This window comes from Pundamilia nyererei, unplaced genomic scaffold, assembly GCF_000239375.1.
Source record: "Pundamilia nyererei isolate P.nyererei 1_Seehausen unplaced genomic scaffold, PunNye1.0 scaffold00088, whole genome shotgun sequence".
In the NCBI taxonomy this organism is placed as follows: Eukaryota; Metazoa; Chordata; class Actinopteri; order Cichliformes; family Cichlidae; genus Pundamilia; species Pundamilia nyererei.
The window spans coordinates 1,683,126-1,702,132 of NW_005187489.1; the positions used below are offsets into that span (position 1 = coordinate 1,683,126).

Genomic DNA, 19,007 nt, shown 5'->3' on the forward strand with positions numbered 1-19,007 from the left:
CACACACACACACACACACACACACACACACACACACACACACAGTCTTCTTGATTGAGAGCCTGTAACCTATTCGTCCCTCTGCCATTCCAAGCATGCACATAAAAGTGCGCATTCATGTGAACATGCACACTCTTGTGCAACAGATGGAAGCTGACACACCCTGGAGGATGTCCTCAGCCCGTGTCCCCTCTAAAGAAAAGGCCCCAAAGATGTTTAAACAACATTTCTCACATTAGATTTTAACACTGTCAGTGTGAACACAGAGCGCAGTCCCTGCAGTGTTGTTAGCTGAGAGCCTGAACGCACACATCCCGGTTTATTTAAAGTTGGTGCCAAACTCTCGGTGCAGAGGCCTGCTTCGTCTGACAGGAGCACCACTGTGCAGAGGAGCTGACAGCAGGGAAGCTGGCGGGAAAAACGGACATCGCAGTTTGGAACAGAAGGATGAGGAACAGATGATTAATAGTGGGAGGGATAACCTTTGAGTCTCTGAATGACACAGAAGCCGAGAGATGAGTTTGAATGCACTTCATGATATTTTCAGACTTTTACATTTGTGGAAATGAACATAAAAGATACATTTGTTTGTTTCAGTCATAGATTTGTAAAAGCAGCAGGTTTCGGGGTGAAACAAGGTATTGCACAAAAGACCTGACCTTTCACCCTGGCTTAAAGTATCCCAGCTTAAGTAAATTCCCTCAGTCTACCCCACCTATGTGGGGGGATGTGTGTGAGTGCACATCCCCCAGACACGCACAATAAACACACACCCGCCCTGCATCGCCCGGTCCGTCCCACTAGGCTTTATTTTGAAAGCAAATCCAGACTCTTAATATTCCAAATTGATGTTTCAATGTGAGGCTGTGTGCTAATTGCTGCTAAAATGAGCAATTAAGCTCTATTTATTTCCTCCCAGTGGATGTTTTACTCACAAACTGCTGAAGACTGCAGTCCCCAGTGAACAGGATAATCAATGGCATCAAACCATAAACGGCCTCCAGCCACGAGAACGGCTCCAGCATGCTGTTTATGAGAGAGATGACTGATGTCTGATTTTTGTAAAGACACGTTGATAAATAGCAAATCAACAAATCTGTATTTTAAAAATTGATTTTAAAGGTATTTAAAGTCAGTTTTTTTTTTTATAAGGCTCAATTTCTGCTGCAAATTCTGCTCTTTTTAATAATTTATGACACTGCTGGGATGAACTGTCCAAATGTGATATTATAGATGGGCTTTTGAGTGCATCATATGTTTATTTTTTTTCCCGGGGGGGGTTAATTGTTTAAACTTTGATTTTAAATCCGGGGCGCAGATTCTCTCGCACTCTTATTATTGAGCCCGGTGCCTGAAAGGCCATCGGGGGTCCTCCGGAACTCGTTCTCAAACTTCTGCTGACTTGTATTCCTGTCAGTTACGTCACTCCCTTGTGTTTCACGACAGCTGCGCTGCTGCACACATGAGCTGCGTTGGTGCTTTCTTGAGTTACGTCTTCATGTAGAGCAGTGTGACCTACAGTCCCCATGAACTACCTAGTTCAGCTCTTGGAGATGTGAATGGAAATCGTGCAGAGATTTGAGCACGTGTGGGGATTTAATCTGGCTGTGTTGATCGGCGCTTGTCGGAGCCTTAATTCATCGTAATTAGGGGTCAGAGCATTTGGCCGGGAGGAATTAGACCGAGCACCTGCTCTGTATGAATATGCATCACAGCGGCCCTGCCTGCCTCCTCTGTCTTTCTCGCTGCCTCGCTCTTTTCACGTCTCCCAGTCACTCCAAGTGTGTTGTTGACCAACCTTTTAGCTGCCTCCATCTATAGCCGGACAAAGGCCTTTGAGAGCAGCTCAGACTGGGCCACGAGGACCATTGTGCTGTTAACAATGTTGTTTAGCTCTGGTGAACGCTGCTGATATTGTGTCCCGGAGCTGATGTCTGTGTGTCAAGCAGAAGCAGCCGGCTGATGGAAGCCTATCCACAGCTGCTCGAACAGCGTGCACGGACATGACTTTGAATCGCCATTCAGACCACAATGATTTTCTGGAGGAGAATCCATCTGAACGTTCTCGTTATATGTGCTATAAGCGCTGATACGTCCCCAAACATCCAGTAATCTTCGCTCAGTTACTCTGAAATAAAGTGAGAGAGCCGTCTGGCACACAGGGTCCAGTTCTGATGTCGTGCTGTGTTCTGGTGTGGCTTTGTTAATGGGTCCAGTTTGACTCTGACCACAGTTATGCGAACCATAGAGAAATGGAGGCATGCGTGTGTTTTTAGCCCGACGGCGGTCTCAAATCTGTCTCCGCTGGGAGACGGCTTAGTCACAACACTTTGAGAAAGTCGAATTCCCGGGAAGTTTTGCTTTTTTGTTGCATTTTAAATCAACTCCCTTCAAATTAGGACTTCCTTCCCGGCCAACAGAAACGTTCAAAAGGCTCAGGCATGTCGCTGTCCCGCTCTTTTTATATTCTTCTACACTAAACACGCACACATCTCTCTCTTGGGGGTGGCTGGCTGCCTCCTTGGCCTCCTCTTGGGGTCATTGTGGTATTTAGGGTCAGACAAGAGCTCCAGTCATTGCGCCCTCAGCAGTGCCTCCCAGGCAGCGCTGCAGCCATTACACGCCAGCTTGTCTCGGCCAATCCCCTCAGACTGCTATGGAAAACCGCCTGGGCTGCAGCGGACCCTGCGTCCTGCTCCTTGCCAACGGAAAAGCTGGATGTAGGAAAAACAACACGTTGGAGTAGTGGAGCCTTTCTGCGCTGGATGAGCGTTATAAAACATCCTCGCCTCTCTTCCTGAGAGAGCTCTTCTGTCGAGGACCTTTCACTTTTTCCTCTCTGGTTTTTCCTCTTGGCGCTCCGTTACCCAGGGTTACCCTCGGAGGATTGTGATTCGCTGCTCCTCCAAAGCCGGGAGGGAGTTTCCACTTGTCCTCCAGTGTGCCTGGGTGTGTGTGTGTGAGTCAGATGCAGTGTGTGTGAGTGTTGCTTTAAGACTCAACGAGCCTCCCCAGAGTGAATCCAGATCAGAGAACAGCAGCTAGATTTCTCCTTTGCAAGCTCTTCAAAGAGCTTTTAGATTAAAGCCCGGGCCACGGAGGTAAGGTCTGCTCTGGACTGGAGTTTTATCTTTGTCTCCCTTTGTTTCTCCTGCTTACTGGATTAAGAAGAGCCTGGAGTGGAGAGGCTGCATTGTGCTCCCCATTATCAGATGCACAGGTGTGGTTTACACTGTGTGCTTGCATGTGTGAATGCTGTTTAGTTCCCACCTGGATCTGCTAGCTTCGCTTTGTATCTCTTGTATCCGGCCTAACTCTATGTACTTGCTTCCAGCTTGCAGCCTTGTACATGAAGACACAACAAGGTCATCTTTCTCAGTCTGAGACTTTATTGCTTCTGCCAGTCGTCGCGTTCGTCTGACTCACGAGAACAACTTTGTTTGACAGACTTGTTCCTTTGTCTAAACTTTGTGTGAAGTTTCTAGATGTTTGCACGATTGTACGAAAAGTGTTTGGAAACATTTTCATTTTCTTGGCATTAGTCTGGAATGGCGGTGGCATACACGTATAAATCTTTCAGCAGGCTGCCATGACATTTTTGGTCGGCAGCCAGGCTCAGAGCTTCTAAATGTATAATGAAAAAGTCAGAAAGACACTTAACAAGCACTTTGATGGATGTTTGGTGGCTTTGGCTGGATCCACCGCACAGTATTACGGGCTTTCAGCAAGTGATTCATAGATGGACGTTTCTGCTCATAAGCAAACAACCGCAGGATACTTTAAATCTGATTCGTATGACAAAAAGTCAGCAGGAGACGGCGTGGTCTTTGGCTTCAACCACCCTGTTTTCTCTTCTTCTTCACTTCCTGTTGTTGTTTTTCTTTGCCCGGAAAGAAACGACGGTGTTTTGCATGACTTTGAATTTAATTTGTGAGTCTGAGAGAGAAGCTTTACGCGTGCTGTTGCTTTAAGAGCCGAGCTGTCGCAGCGCCAGAGGAAAGTGATAAGAGACTAGTCCCACAGGCTGTGATTTGACAGGAGGAAAGCGGTGCGATTGTGTTAACACTCACAACCAATAACAAATGACCTCATAGCTCCTAGTGCACAATAATTCAGAAAGATTGAAACCTTGTTGGTATCCTTTATTATATTTGAGGTTATTTTGTCACTTTCACTGTGATATATTCTTTTCTTCAAACAAAACCTTGCCTGTATTTTCAGCAGGATTCCTGTGTGGTGGCAGAGTGGGTTTAAAGCTGCCCTAGCAGCAGCAGCGTGATGTTACCGTGGGGCTTCAGGGAGTGTGTCACTGCTGTGTCTGGAGTTTTTTCCTGCTGCTCTGTTTCTATAGTTTAGATTGAAGCACACGAAGGGCCAGGTTAGGAAATCCAGACTCTGCACGTGTGGGTTTGAGTTTAGAGGTTGGAGCTTCTCTGCTACAAATGCACGGTGGTCTTGGTGAAAGGAAAAAAAAGGCAGTTACATCCTCGACAATTCACATACCTGCTGTGTTTACACCAAAATGAGGCGTGGCTCATTCCTCACCGTTATCCTGAATCGCAGACCCAAGACACACACGGTGCCAGACTAAACACGGAGCTTACGTAGGAGTCACCCAGGGCCGGGCTGAGAAGAATGCCAGGTCACGGGGTGTGTGCCGAGGAGCAACGGGGTGGCAATGCTCCCTTTGCCCTTGAGCAGATGGCCTGTAGGAAGCCTTTTAACGTGAACAGAGGACTGAAGGGGAAGAAGGGGAAGAGGGAGGGAGAGTTCACGACCGGGTGCAGCGGTTCGCAGCTAAAAAGGAAGACTTGTCTTGTTGTTCTCCGAAAACAGTCGCATAATGCTCCGGTTCGGCGCGCAGCAGAAGGCAAACGTGTGCCTTAGTTTGTGTGTTGGCACGCCTTTGAGCCTTTCATACCCACAGCTCTGCTCTCCCCTGAATAAACTTTGCAAGAAAAGCATCAGTGGTAGCGTTTAGAAGAAAGCCGTCGTTGTGACAAGTTTGACAACCAGCTTTATGTTGATTCCCGACAGCTGCTTCCTTAGTCTTTTACTCCTGAAAGAGAATAGTTTAGTTACTCTCCATTCATGTAGAAAGCATCTGAATCAGGCTAACTCTGCTTTTTAGCTCCTTCTGCTCTGCTTGGCTCTTGAACAACAGAAGTTGGGAGGTAACGCGGGCTATCATTGGTCAGATTACTACTGAAGACGAGGGTTTGACCATATACTCCATAAACGCTCCCAGCTTGACTTTTTCCAGGGTTCGTAAGAATAATGGCAGCAATTTTCCCAACTGTGGGATAAATAAAGCATCTCATGATATATCCGGAAATGTATTCCTGGAGAAAAGCTGCTTCAGTAACTCAGGATTATATTTCATGCTTATATTCAACATCTTCTCCGTATAACTCTTGTGAAATGAAGCAAATGTTTAGTTAATACCCTGATCGTGTCAGACTCGCGGTTCGAGTTCATTACCGGGCCTGCTCGTCTCCACAGCCAAGTTTCCACTCTGCTTTCTGCTGCTACTTTTCACACTCGTTCTAAACAGCTGCAGAAGAAGAGAATCATTTCCTCAAGTGGCTTTTATTTTTTCTTTCTATTTAAAATGTTGATGTTTCCTGGAATTCCTTTCTCCCTGTATTAAATGCGCTCTTTAACTTTAGTTCACTTACTCCGCCAACACGTCTTGATCTCACCTCGCAGTCAAGGTGCACCCAAGCAGGAGCAGATAAACTCTTAATGCTGCAGATCACTTAATCCTGAGGTGACACTTGGCAGCGAGCTTTGTTTTTACTGTAACCGTACACATGCTGTACACATGCTGTACGTATGCTGCGAGGCTTAGCAGAGTTAGCACCGTTTGAAAGCCCTCTCAGACTGCATTACTGCATGCGTTTAGGCGTGTTGTGTTACACACACGCAAGGCAGTCACATTGCCTGCAGAGACACGTGGTGCACTCGTTCTTCTCCTTTGGATCCCGGCCCCCTGGACGAATTTGGAGATGATGGCTGAAAAAAGGAGCGAGCGAGGATTCAAAGGTTTAAAAATAAACAGATGGGTAAACTGTAGCTGGCTTTGAAATGCTTTCCCAAACCCGATCAAAGACGACGTCATTTACTCGGAGGGAGGTGGAAAAATGCATCAAATGTTTGGTTTGGACAGCTGATGGGGGGGGGGGCGCTGTAGCGTCTGTGTGGCACTGCTGGACGTGCTACCTCGTACAGGAAGGAACTTTTCTTGTACTTTGCATTTTCGAGGACACGGTCCTAAATCATTTTTACAAAATGAAAAAACAAACGTGCATGCACCAAATGCTGTCCTCTGCTCATTACACAAAGTAAATTACAGTTTTGTGGAAAGCACTAAGCCAACCTCTCCCTGTGTGTTTCAGATGAGCCAGACGACGGAGGAATGAGTTTATTTTGAGAAATGAGGCGGAGAGTGGCGCGAACATAGAAGCTCCAGTCTGAGACGAGGCTTCAGAGGTGAGTGTAAGGAGCCTTCAGACCAGGGTCAGCATTATGCTTTAGTTCAACCCCTCAGCTTTCTGTCTTCTTTATCTGGTCAACTTTCATTTTATTTAATAGCCAGGTCACTCTTGAAAAAGAGATTTTGAATCTTATAAAAGACCTGAAGTGTTGCATCCTTCCCACGCGTCATGCAGGGCTTTATTTTAGTTCCTGATCGTCTCGGTTTGCTAATTCAAAGACTTGAAGGCTGTTAGAAGTGTTTGGCCTTACTTCCACCTGTTATGCAATCACATCATGGGCGACGGCGGACACGGTAATAGTCTTACCGGCAGTGTGGAGTCTTGTCACAGCTCTCTGATGCTAATGTAAGAGAGCTGTGAAGCATCTAAAAGTTTTTAATTGTCAACACAACGACCACGACAGACTAAAGCCTGCTGGTGTCAGTTATCTGCTCCTGCAAGAATATAATAAAGTGAGAGGGAGACATCATTAAGCATCAGTGACCTGATGCAGCAGAATAAGCTATGGAAGACATCAGCGACGTATTAATCCTGCTGCTGTTGTCACTGTAGCTCAGATGACTGTGTGTATCCGTTATTGTTTATGAGTAATAAGTTAAATTTATGCCTCTGATGAATCAGCATTATGTCATACCATGTCTAATGTGTAAGAACCACGAATTTTCCAGTCGTGACATTATGGTTTTGTTTCCTTTTTTCTATGTTTTTTTCCAGGGCAGGATGGGAAATTCAGAGAGCCAGTACAGCATTCAGGGTCCCAAAGGCACCAGCTTTATCTTCCCCGGGAAACAGAAGCCATATTCATTAAAGCTAGGCTCAGCCAAAGGTGATGCTCTGTCTCCTCATTCGTGGTGGAAAAATGCTCCGGTAGGCTCAGGGTACAAGGCCAGGTGCGTTGGCCGTGGCTGTCTGTCGCCTCCTAAAAGCCGACAGCCTTACTCTGCCCGGCTCTGTGACTACGTCTCCAAAGGAGTGAGGGGGAGCCCGGCTCAGCACCGCTGGCATCGGTCCCCTGGATGCGGCATAAGGAAGCGGCACATGTCAGACGATGATAATCCATACGGGGTCGAACTCAACGGGCACGCCCTGAACGGAGATGATGACGAGCACGAGGTTTTAGGGGAACAAAGCAGCCCGCGGGTGGTGATCAAAAAGGACGGCACGCTCAGGGTGGAGTTCACCAACACCTCGGGGAATCCTCTCCACCTGGATGAAGCCACTGGCCCGGTCCAACTCCTCAAGTTCTCCCCCAATGTGGAGTCGGCATCGACTCCCAGTCTGCCTGGGTCCAGTGGCAGCAGGCAGGATGGTCATCACAGCGCTCCGCTTCCAGCCTCTACTTCCTCCACAGCCAGAACCAGCAAAGGCAGCTCACTGAGCTCTGACGGCTCCTGGTATGACTCCCCCTGGGGGCCGAGCACAGAGCTGTGTGAACAGGACCAGCCTTGCTCTGCCAGCAGAACGTTAGCACACTCCCCCATTCACCAAATTGTCTCCTTTGCAGAACAGTCCCCCCCTTTGTCCATCACAGATCTGTACAAAGACCCCACAATGGCTGCGACTTTCCCCACAGCCAGGGACTTGTCCTCCCAGCTACACGAGCCTCCACCGGGCCAGAGGCCACACCGAGCGTCCTTTGCGTCCGTCCTGGACGTTCCTTTGGAAGAAGAATGCCCAGAGCCCCGCCAGTACTCTTCGTACACCCTGCCCTGTCGCAGGCCCAAATCGCACACCGTCAGCGAGAACCTGGACCAGTACTGTGACCAGGGGCAACGGCAGGTGGAACAGGTGGGGCCGGATTTCATCTTCCAGAAGAAAGACTCCATCAAAAACCGCATCAGACGCTTCAGTGACTGGACGGGCAGCCTCAGCCGCAAGAAGAGGAAGTCTCAGTCTCAGGTGAGCCTGCACAAGTTGGGCTTTGGGGTTTAGTCACTACTCTTTAATGAATTACACTCTTTTTATCACTCACAGGATGCATACAGAGCCATGCCTTATATTTTATAGAGATTCTATATTTGAAAATCTTAGTGCATCTTCATATCTAGCCCAAGAAGGGAGTGGTCATCAGACAGTTTCCCTCCTGGCAAGATTTATATGATTGCGGGCCACAGTGGTTGTCCTGGCATGGCTGGGAACCAACCACCGTCCTCTGGTCCTTTAGCAACACAACACCAGCTGTCTGAGGACAGGACGCAGCGGGGTGACACAAAATGAAATCTGTAAAGCAGCCAGGGCTGGGTCTAGTTGTTCTAGTGAGGAGGGAACAAGGATGGGAGTGACTTTTAGCACAATGCCGAAGCATGGACGACGCTCCGACGAAGAGGAGTGCGGGGCTGGTAATCAGATATCACGAATACTTTTACTGGGTGGGTAAATCTAAGTAGTATTATTGCACACTGACTGTTTTCTAGCAACATGCAGGACTTTCTTTTACACATTTAGCTCGTTCGTTTACAAGTCGGATCGATTAATCGTGTTACTGAAGATGTCCGTGGGAGGTGCATTGACTTTTGAGTGGACAGCTGATCTTCGTGTAAGTAAAACGATACCTGTGCTGTGAGGAGAGCAGCCTGTCAGCCCACTGCCTGCACGTGCTCGCAGGAACCGCCTGATTTTGGTTGTACAAACATCAGGTTTTTACAAGCTTTAATTTGACCTAAAACATTTGCTTAAACTGAGCCTGAACTCTCGTCCCTCCCTTCTTTGAGGGCTTGAAAGCAATTGTTCCTGCATTAATTCGTTTAGCTGTGCCTTGTAAAAGTTTTCAGAACGCTGTTTGGGTGCTGCCAAGAGAATAGCTGTAAGCCTTTGAGAGGATCTGTAGAGTGAGACTAAATCCGAGCTGAAGATTTAACCCCACCCCTCCTCTAACGTTAATGAGTGACTTATGTTTGTTCTGGTTGTTGTGTTCAGATTTTCGGGTCTCCCCTCACGTTCCTCGGAGAATAAATCTGCTAATAGGGATTGGTGTTCAGTCGGTTGAGTCTAGGAGCGAAACAAAGGACAGAGAAGAACAAATGAGAAGGCGTTTTCTTCTTGGAGACTGTGTAAGCTGCTTCTCGTGCTGAAACGTCTTGATTATTTTCAGTGAAATATACAAGAAGCTTTGCTGTGACGCAGTTTTCTGACCCTGTGCTTACTCGACTCATTTTGAGTGTTTTTAAAAAAATGCCTCCTTCTAAGGCTGCTGCGCTAATTTCTAACCACGTGCTGGTGCAGGATCGATCTGCTCCAGTTTTGTTTCCTCGTCCAGAAGTAAAATTCAAAGAAGTGGACCGAGGTCTGGTAATCAATGCTGATTACGGGTAATTGTGTGAAGCACATAAATACTTACGAAGTCTGCATTTCTGGTGCAGTTTGGTATAAACTAATTGAACCAATCAGGCAAATTCACAAACAAGTCAGTGATTAATGCTCAGGGGTTTCCTTTCTCCGTAATCAACGGGGCATGCAACAAGTTCTCGTTAAATTCATTGAGCTGTTTAAAACTGTATTTCCTCTTTCCTTTGGGAGCCGTTTTGATGCCAAACTTCGGTGTGCAATATCTCTGCGGGCTGGTCACAGTGCCTCCTTTCAGCAGGTCATCAGCTATGGTTCCCCTGGACTCGTGGGTTTAAAGGTCACATAGCGACCCTGATGCCAAAGACCAAGAATCTGCTTGTAATGAAAAGCAGATGGAGGACGGTGAGGAGAGGCTGGATAGAGTTGGGCTAAAGGAAACTGGCCCTCTGCACAGTGTGCATCTACAGCTACTAACTAAACAACGGCACATTTCATGGTTGCTACAAGAGGACGAAATGGTAAACAAAGCCTGTCCTCAAGTGAGCACCGAGTTCACCGGGTTCAGTCCTGCTGTGAAACTTAAACATGAACCCTTTGCTGCCTAGTTACAGGGCGCAGGGAGGCAGAACTACATGCTAAATATGAAGAAGGGTGAGTGTGGATGCAGCACGAAATGCGCATTAAGGAATGAGAAGACGCAGACAGGTTGGAGCGAAACGAGACAGAGCTCTGTCGTGACGCCGTGCGCGTCTGCACGCTGAGAGCGCTCCGCTCTGTTGCCAGGGGCGGAATCAATGCTCCAATCTAGTCAAGTGTAGGTAGGCTGTCATTAGGCATGAAAGGGTGCAATTCCATCAAGTATTCATTTGGGGAATTGGGAAGCCACAGCAGACCTCAAATGACGTGAAATTGTCTGAGCCTGGAGGGTGCCAACCTCTCAGGTGCCATCACAGGAAATTTGTCCCACTTTTTCAGCCTAGGAAGAATTTCGAGACTGTAATGCAGACTTTGAAGTAGGTTCGAGTGGTTTGCCTCGATTTTTCAAAAGTTTCGCAGCGCCTTGGGGCTAATTGAAAGAAGCAGAGTTGATTTGTGTCCCGCTGTAAGCTCACAGGTACCTACAGAAGTCTGTACACCTGGAGGGCAAACATGCTGTGTTTTGCCTAAATGTGGATGGGAACAATGCAGGTCAGAGCCAAGTTTGTAATCTGCAGCCAGCCCCACACTTCTGATCTTCCTCCAATTGACTTTTCTCACACTCTTCATTCAATTTCTTCACCTTTTGTGCCTCCTCAGGAACCCCGGTACAAGGACCTGAGTGATACGTTTGACAGTGGGGTGGATGGTCTGACTGCAGACACCAGCTCCCCCTCCCAGGTCTCCAGCCTCCTCTGGTTTCCCGGAGCCTCCAGGGCCCAATCTTCAGGAGCCATTCACCAAACGACCAACGATGCCCTTCGCCAGAACATCTACGAAAACTTCATGAGGGAGCTGGAGACGGGTACCGGGCAGGGAGGAGGTGAGAGAAGAGTGCCGTCCACCGGCACCGAGGAAGACGAGAGCAGCAGCGAATCTGCCGAAGGCTCGCTCGAGCAGCTCGACCTGCTGTTTGAAAAAGAGCAGGGGGTGGTTAGACGGGCCGGCTGGCTTTCCTTCAAACCCCTCGTTACTCTGCACAAGGACAGGAAGCTGGAGCTGGTGACGCGGCGCAAGTGGAAGCAGTACTGGGTGACCTTGAAAGGTGAGCTTCGGTGTCCTGTCCTTGAAACTCAGATGAAGAATTCAAAGTTTGGGTTAGTTGGAAATATCAGAAGAGCACATAAAATATATGAAGTGAGGCATTCTTGCCATTTTTCTGATTCTGTGCAGGATTTGTGCTTTTATGTCTCAATGTCACAGCAACAACTCCAATTCTGCTGAAGTTCATTGCTTAGATAATTTTTCATGTTGAACAAGGACACAGTGTCTGCAATAATCACACGGTAAAAGCATTTCCTTCCCTTTCCAGGGTGCACATTGCTGTTCTATGAAACTTACAGTAAAGGCTCTCCGGAGCAGGAGCTGTCGCCCCGCTACGCCCTCCTGGCCGAGGACAGCATCGTCCAGGCTGTTCCTGAGCATCCCAAGAAGGAGAACGTGTTCTGCCTCAGCAACTCGTATGGAGACGTCTACCTCTTCCAGGTGAAGAGTCACCTGACTCCTGTGCTTGTGACTCAAGATTTCTCAGAAAGTCTTTGCACACACCCACTGGTTTCTTTTTTCATATAAAATGACCTTAGAGCCCAAGTCTCATTTAAAAAGGGCTCAACTGATTTCTCATCCAGTCTCCTCTCAGGATGAAAAGAGCACATTAACCTTGATTTAAGCAGGAGTCTTTCAGCTGCCTCCTAATGATCTTTCTGAGATAAATGGTACAGTAACTTTATCGTGCATGTAATGGAAATACTGGTCAGCGGTTTGAGCTCCTCGTTTCTTTATTTCCCTTCCAGGCCAGCAACCAGACCGACCTGGAAAACTGGGTGACGGCGATCCACTCCGCAAGTGCCTCGCTGCTGGCCAAGCGCCAGGGGAAGGAGGATACGGTGCGCCTGCTGCGGAGCCAGGTCCGCGCTCTGCTGCAGAAGATCGACATGGACGGGAAGATGAAGAAGATGGCCGAGCTGCAGCTGACCGTAGTCAGCGATCCAAAGAACCGCAAAGCTATCGAAAACCAGGTGAGCAGGTGGCGATGAGGTCTACGGGGAGACATTAGCTACGAGGGCTCGCACACTTCCTGCTGTTGAGACAAATTCTCAGAGAAAATCTGCTTCGTTCGCAGCGGTGATAAACGGATTCAGTGGCGTAACGTGTGCTCGCTTCATGTTTCAGTTTTTAAACTCATCTGCGTGTCGTTACCCTGCATAATTCATGGTGAAACCACACAATGTGCCCTACTTCATTTTTCTGATTATTTCTTTTTTGGACTGCGGTGACGAGCCTGTGTTTCATTTTCGTCTGCGGGTGGGTGAAGTGGCCTAAATGCTTCAGTCCCAAACGTGTCGCGAGGGGCCCAGGGGAGCAGCTCTCTCCCCAAACATGTGATTGGGATTCCAGATGTTTCCCGGTAATGGGCTCTCAACATGCATTATCCTCTCCCTCCTCCTCGCAGCCGGAGGGAGAATCCGAAGCACCCAGCGCTGTTTTAGCCTACATACAGCAGATCACAAAGGGCTGGAAAAAGCTCCAAACCTGTAGCTTAGCAGGAAGAAAAACACTGTGACGGGAAAACAGTGTGTCTTGCAGCGTCAGGCTGTTGTCGTGGCTGACAGGGTGGTCAGTCCGTTTCATTTTTTGCACCACATTAGACACGAGGACCTGATAAAAGCTCACTGCAGGGCTGATCCGTGGAGATGTCACCGCCCAACTTTGTCCTCAGGTCTGTTTTCAATTAGCTGGTACGCCAAGACAAGAAGACGGACATGGTTGGAGTCAATGATGGGGTCAGGACCGGACTGATAAAGACGCCATGAGGCTGATGATAGATTTAAGGTTCTGGGGGAGTTGTGCAGCACCAACAGGGCACTACTTTGATGTCTCTGCCTACCCCCACCTATGTCTATGGTGCCAGTAGAGCATGTTTGAAGTCTACACACACACACACACACACCCCCACACACACACACACACACACACACACACACACACACACACACACAGTGCAGTGAAGCAGCATTGAAGGATGTGTAGAGAGAGATCAGGCAGATGTTAAAGAGGGAAAATAAGAAAAGAGAATCTCTTAACAGAAAAGCTCTGAAATGGAAGTAAGTTGTGCACGCCGGCCAGATGTGACCAAACATGACTCGCTTTCCACTGATGTGCATTTTTTATCCTGCGCTGACTCAAGCCTGCTAGATGCATCAAGCATTAATATAAAAATTCTATTCATCAGTAACGCGCCCCAGCATGACTCATCAAATCGAATTTTCTGCAGGACTATTTTAGGCCGTCCCGGCACAAAGACGTGGATATTTGACTGTTGACAAACCGATCCGTGGCACATCAATCTGAAGCTCGCACAGATCTTGTCAGATGTTATACATAAAAAGGATTTTTCCAAAGCAGCGGCCCTGCAGGTTTTAAGGAAAGAGCTTATCTGATTTCGGCGGCGATGCCTCCCACCCCCTTTTAAAGTCATCTTCAAACCGCTCAGTGGGAATTAAATTACGGTACACTGCGTTTTATACAATGACCCAAGAATAGCAGGATAAAAAAAACCAACTTGTGTTCAAGTAACAGCACGAGCCGCAGCAGACAGGAAGCTGTTTGACGCATCCTTTTAAGGGATGAGTATAGCAAAGCCATCCACAGGTTTCTGGTGTGCTCGCCATAGAAATGGCACCTTCAGCCACTGTTATCTGCACAGAAGTACCCACCTTTTAGTTTAACACTGACTACCGAGTCAAAATGTTTTCATTTGACTCGACTTTGACTTGATCTCCAGACTTTCTAAGATTCAGACAGGAACATTTGGCTCTCAGGACGTTAGCCCAGCCGAGCTTTTCACAGAGCGGCGAGTCGGCCTCTCGGCAATTTCTGTGCAACCTTTGTGTTTAAGATGTTTGTGAAGTCACAGGGTTCATAAAACACCACCCTCGTGCCCTTTCTCAGTTTGCTCCTAATCCGAAAGAATGCCGTCAATGTGAGCGAGACCTAATGGGAGCGCGCCATAGGGTGCGTTATTGTAAATGAACTCGCAGTGCAGACGAGACCCATTAAAGTCAGTTTGTTATGGAGCGTTGTTTAACTGAGTGTTCTCATTAAAAATGGTCTCCAGCCAACAAAATAAGCACTTTCTTATAGCTTACATAGTGCAAACGGGGACATGGGGACTGTACGTGTGTGTGTGGAGGTTTAACTGGTGGTCTGTGCAACATCATCAGCCTCTCAAGTCGTCCATAAAAAACGGGCATTTGAATTTACTGCACACACACACACACACACACTCTCGTCTGCTCCATATGCAGTCATCCTTCACTATCAAACCTCCACAGAACTTATGCCTTTACCCTCCACCAACATCTGCAAGCAATCGCAGCTCCCTGAAAAGCTCCAGACTGACCCTGGATCCCCCTCTTTCATTCCCTCCCCGCCCCTCAACTGCCTCCATTATTATTTCCCCCAGCGCTCTTCTGCTCGCTCACCTACCAAACACCAATTTTAAATTCAGATCTTGTACCAAGCGCGTCTTTCCTTTTCCCTCAGATCCAGCAGTGGGAGCAGAACCTGGAGAGATTCAACCTGGATCTCTTCAGGATGCGCTGCTACCTCGCAAGTCTGCAGGGCGGAGAGCTGCCCAACCCGAAGAGCCTGCTCGCCATTGCCAGCCGCCCCACCAAAACCACCCTGGGACGCCTGGGGATTTTCTCAGTCTCCTCCTTTCACGCACTGGTAAGGAATACATAAAGAGGCGATTCTGACGCTTCTGAATGGGACGTTTTGATTTACTTGATGTCTAGCAGTAACCTTGAAAACTCTTTATTCAGTGTAGTATATTGCAGCGTGCAAACGCTCGCTTTGTGCATCACGGGAGGAAAATGAACTTAATTAAGATGGTTTGATTAGATGGAATTTCTGTTGAGAAATATGATCGTAGTGCTGATAAAGTGTATCTGCTCAGATCTGTTCCAGAGACGAAGCCACAGTCAGGAGGCGCTCCCTGTCCCTGACTCACAGACAGCGCAAAAGAGGCCTGTTCTCCTCCCTGAAAGGCCTCGACAACCTCACGAGGAGAGGCCGTGACAAGAGACCTTCTGTCTCGCAGGTATTCACGAACACACAGACAACTGAAGATGTTTTAATAAAATTCTGTGTTTAAAGGAAGAATTAAACGGGTTAAACATTAATGCACTGATTCTTCTTTTTATCTGAAATTCACTAAAAAAACCTCATAAACGACATGAACGTGCATGATTACAGGCAGTGTTCACGTCTACTGTACACGAGGAGAAAGAGTCCCGATGCTCCCGCCTTCAGTGCACAGTGTGCACGTTCGTTAATGGAGCAACCTGAAAGCATGCTGGCTCGTCGCTCGCTCGCATGTGCAGTGCCTTTGTTAATGTGAAAGAAATAGCTAGAGACTGTTTTAGTCACGCAGCGCTCTCTGCACATTTCCCCTCCTCCCCCAGAGGAGTCTTTATTAAATGAAAAGCGCATAAGCTCACATCCCTCCTGCTTTCCTGTAAGGCTGAGCGCAAACCTCCCATCAACGTAAACACAAGGGAGCATTCCTCACCCAGGTGCATTGGGGGGGCATCTAAATCCTCTCAGGTTAGTAATTAGACTCATGCAAGCTGGTTATTTATTGATACAGAAATCCACCGCTCTGTACCCTGCAGATACGGCCCTGGAGACGAGCCTTGGTGGTCTATTTTAAGCATCACCAAAGGAAACACTTGTGTAATTTTATGGACCCCTGTTCATTAGTCGAGACTCTAATAAAGCAGAGGAATGTAACTTTGTGTTTCTTTGTGCCGTAATGTCAGCGTGGGGTCCAACGTTTCCCGAGCGCGGCTCTCTGGTAGGCGAGCCCCGACTCCTGACTACGAGCAAAACGCCGCCTGTCCTGTTTCGCCTGCTCTCGTCGGGCTCATCTATCCCGCCACCTGCTCTGTGATATTTATGCTCGTGCATTTGCGCACGTCTGTCACCGGCTAGGTATGCGTGTATGTGTTATTATTTTTCTGGGGGGACTCCAGCCAGCCGGCCTAATGAGGCCCAGTTACATTTCACAGTGCAGGAGGCCGAGGTGGCGCTGCAGCACACATGAATTATTAAAAGCCATATGTGGTAGATGGCGTTCTCCACGGTTTCCTCAGCCCCGCAGACACCAGCAGATGGTTGGTGTAAAGACGCTAAATATTAAACAGCCTCCTTTTATTCCCCCCCCGGTTTCCTCTTGCCCACGAGCTCTTTTTTTAGTGTTTTCTGGTGTTTTCGTCTTTACTTAGAGGCTAATCATGAACAGTTAATGGCTGCTAAGCGCTCTGAGGGATTTTCTGAATGCTGGGGTTTCCTGGACATCTGCTATTTTCCTTAATCTTTTTCCCAGAGCGAGGGGGTCAGTGCGGCACGAGTTTTGGTTTTCTGTGATTCTCTGTGGGAAATTCAACTGTCACTGTCACAAACATGACATCATCGGCTCCTTGGCTATTTCCGCAAGTTGGGCTGACGAGTGATACGTCTTCATACGCTCCTCAGGTTCTCCCAAACGTGCCATCTCCAAGGGTTTCTCTCCATCTACCAGTTTAAAAACACTCTCCAAGCTCCTTAATTTATTCCATCTCTTAAACCGTGCGGTTCCCTAATTTCTATCACCATTTGTTGTCCCTCTCCCCCCTCCAGCCGCCCCCATTTCTCAGAGCATAAACATCAGAGCTGGCGGTGCTTCTCCCACAGTCTCCATACTGACTCATGTGTGTTGACTAAGCCTAAATCCCATTTACCACTTTGATGGCACACTCCACAACCTTCCCCCAAAGTCATCCCCCCTGCTCTCCCCTTTTCTCTTCTCTCATCCGCCTTAGCGGAGCTCTGGATCATAAGGAGCTGGCCGCCAGTCGTTTGTGGGAAGTAGGCCAGAAAGGTCCGAGGATTTGTGGAAGAGTTGTTAAAGCTTTCTAAAATAAGCCGGCTTTTTTAGTGAAGCGGCACCATTTACAGCTATTTTATAAACGTCCTCGTGCTGCGGAGAGACGCAGAGTCTTATTAGCAGAACAAGAGCTGGAAGTTTCTTTGTGATTGTAAAGACATTTTCTTGGTCCTGTAGACCCTCTAAGTCCGCTTGAGCTCTTTAATTTGTGAGCAAAAACAAACACCTTTGACTTCATGTCGGAGCTTTTTGGGGAGCAAAATACTGAATTGAATTTGCCGGCTGTGCTGCTTGTCATGTCTCTGCTGACAGACTGTCAGAGCACAGCCTGATAACTGCAGTCCACTTAAACGAGGACTCGAGGCACGCCCTCATAACGGATAGCTCTGTCACGGCGTATTATAGAGTTGTTGAAACGTTCTGAGGCCGCAGGGTTAGCAACACGCCTCCCAATCACAGACAGGCAGGACGGACTCGAGGAGCCAGAGAACTTTGTAGATGTGGAGACGGATAGGTGGGAGCTGGCCCTCCCCTCTGCTTTCAGACACCCCCCTTTGATCTCTCTGCTACACAGAAACCACTCAGTGTCCACACACATTTCCTCCACTCACTCACACACTGCACATTTCCACCAATGCACCTTCAAAGGCCACAGACCCTGTTTGGAAGCAGTATCAAAGCGCTGCACTCGCCATGCGTAGTTTTTAATTAACTGCATAAAAGCACCGTGTGTGTTTAATATGTGTGTTGCTGAGATGGCTAGGTGCTAATGGCTCATGAGTCAGTCAGCGTGGTGCCCCTCTGTCTGTACTTCTTACTGTCTGTCTCTGGGTTTCAGGTCTTTGAAAGCGATGCTGGAGGCCAATCGTGCGCCCTGCCTCCCAGGAGCACCGAGGTGAGTCACCGATTTCAGTAACTTATTTTTTAAATAATCTCCTAAAAACTCCCCCGCCATCTGTCGCGGGCATCCTGTTGCACAGTTTCATCTGTACTATTATTAGTTTAAGTTGGAAGTAGCTGCAGTTGAAACGGGTCTGCTGCTACTTTAACCTCTGCCGTCTTTCGCGGCTTTGATGGTTCGCTGTGCAAAGATATTTGAACATGCTGGGTGTGCGTACGTTGGGATCACAAGGCGCACGTGTCCGCCTGAGTATATTACACGTCCAGGATCAAAGCAGCGATTCCTTTCATGCTGATCTGCAGGTGTCTGCAAGACAAATGGAGAGCATATCTAACAGGGGGGATGGAGCCCTGTGAAAAACCGGCGTGAACAGGGGTCCAATTCACACCATAATTGAGTTAAAGGATGGTGTCGTATGTGAATGTGTATGTGTGTGTATGGGCGAAGCGTTGGATGACTGACAAGTGTGAATTCAGGCCATCTGAGCAGCCAGACTTTAAAACGCCAGCGTTTGCTGGTTATTGAGGGCTGTAATTGTAAAATAGCAGCGCGAGCTTGAGGTCCTCACCTCGCCGGGCTCCAACTTCCACATGTTCTTCTCTTTTTAATTCCCATTTCAGTTTAAAACTCCCAACATGAATATAAATAGAATCCAAATACGCCACCTATTATAATCCCATTTTTCACATTCGCATTG

General features: G+C 48.0%; 1 protein-coding gene across 6 annotated transcripts in view; it reads left to right on the forward strand.

Annotated features, from left to right (window-relative positions):
* Positions 1-19,007, forward strand: part of tiam2a (TIAM Rac1 associated GEF 2a) — a 60,036-nt gene that overhangs the window by 13,846 nt on the left and 27,183 nt on the right. The window contains exons 1-9 of one of the 6 annotated variants that reach the window (XM_013912371.1): positions 2,991-3,101; positions 6,399-6,492; positions 7,212-8,396; positions 11,079-11,523; positions 11,791-11,963; positions 12,272-12,496; positions 15,024-15,209; positions 15,439-15,582; positions 18,248-18,304. In XM_013912371.1, coding sequence (XP_013767825.1) covers positions 7,218-8,396; positions 11,079-11,523; positions 11,791-11,963; positions 12,272-12,496; positions 15,024-15,209; positions 15,439-15,582; positions 18,248-18,304 — 2,409 coding nt within the window. In that variant the 5' untranslated portion in view covers positions 2,991-3,101; positions 6,399-6,492; positions 7,212-7,217. Of the gene's footprint in view, positions 1-2,990; positions 3,102-3,156; positions 3,221-6,398; positions 6,493-7,211; positions 8,397-8,769; positions 8,867-8,905; positions 9,034-10,923; positions 10,971-11,078; positions 11,524-11,790; positions 11,964-12,271; positions 12,497-15,023; positions 15,210-15,438; positions 15,583-18,247; positions 18,305-19,007 lie in introns of those variants that run through there. The other 5 variants (XM_013912372.1, XM_013912370.1, XM_013912373.1 and 2 more) reach the window with 5 other exon arrangements.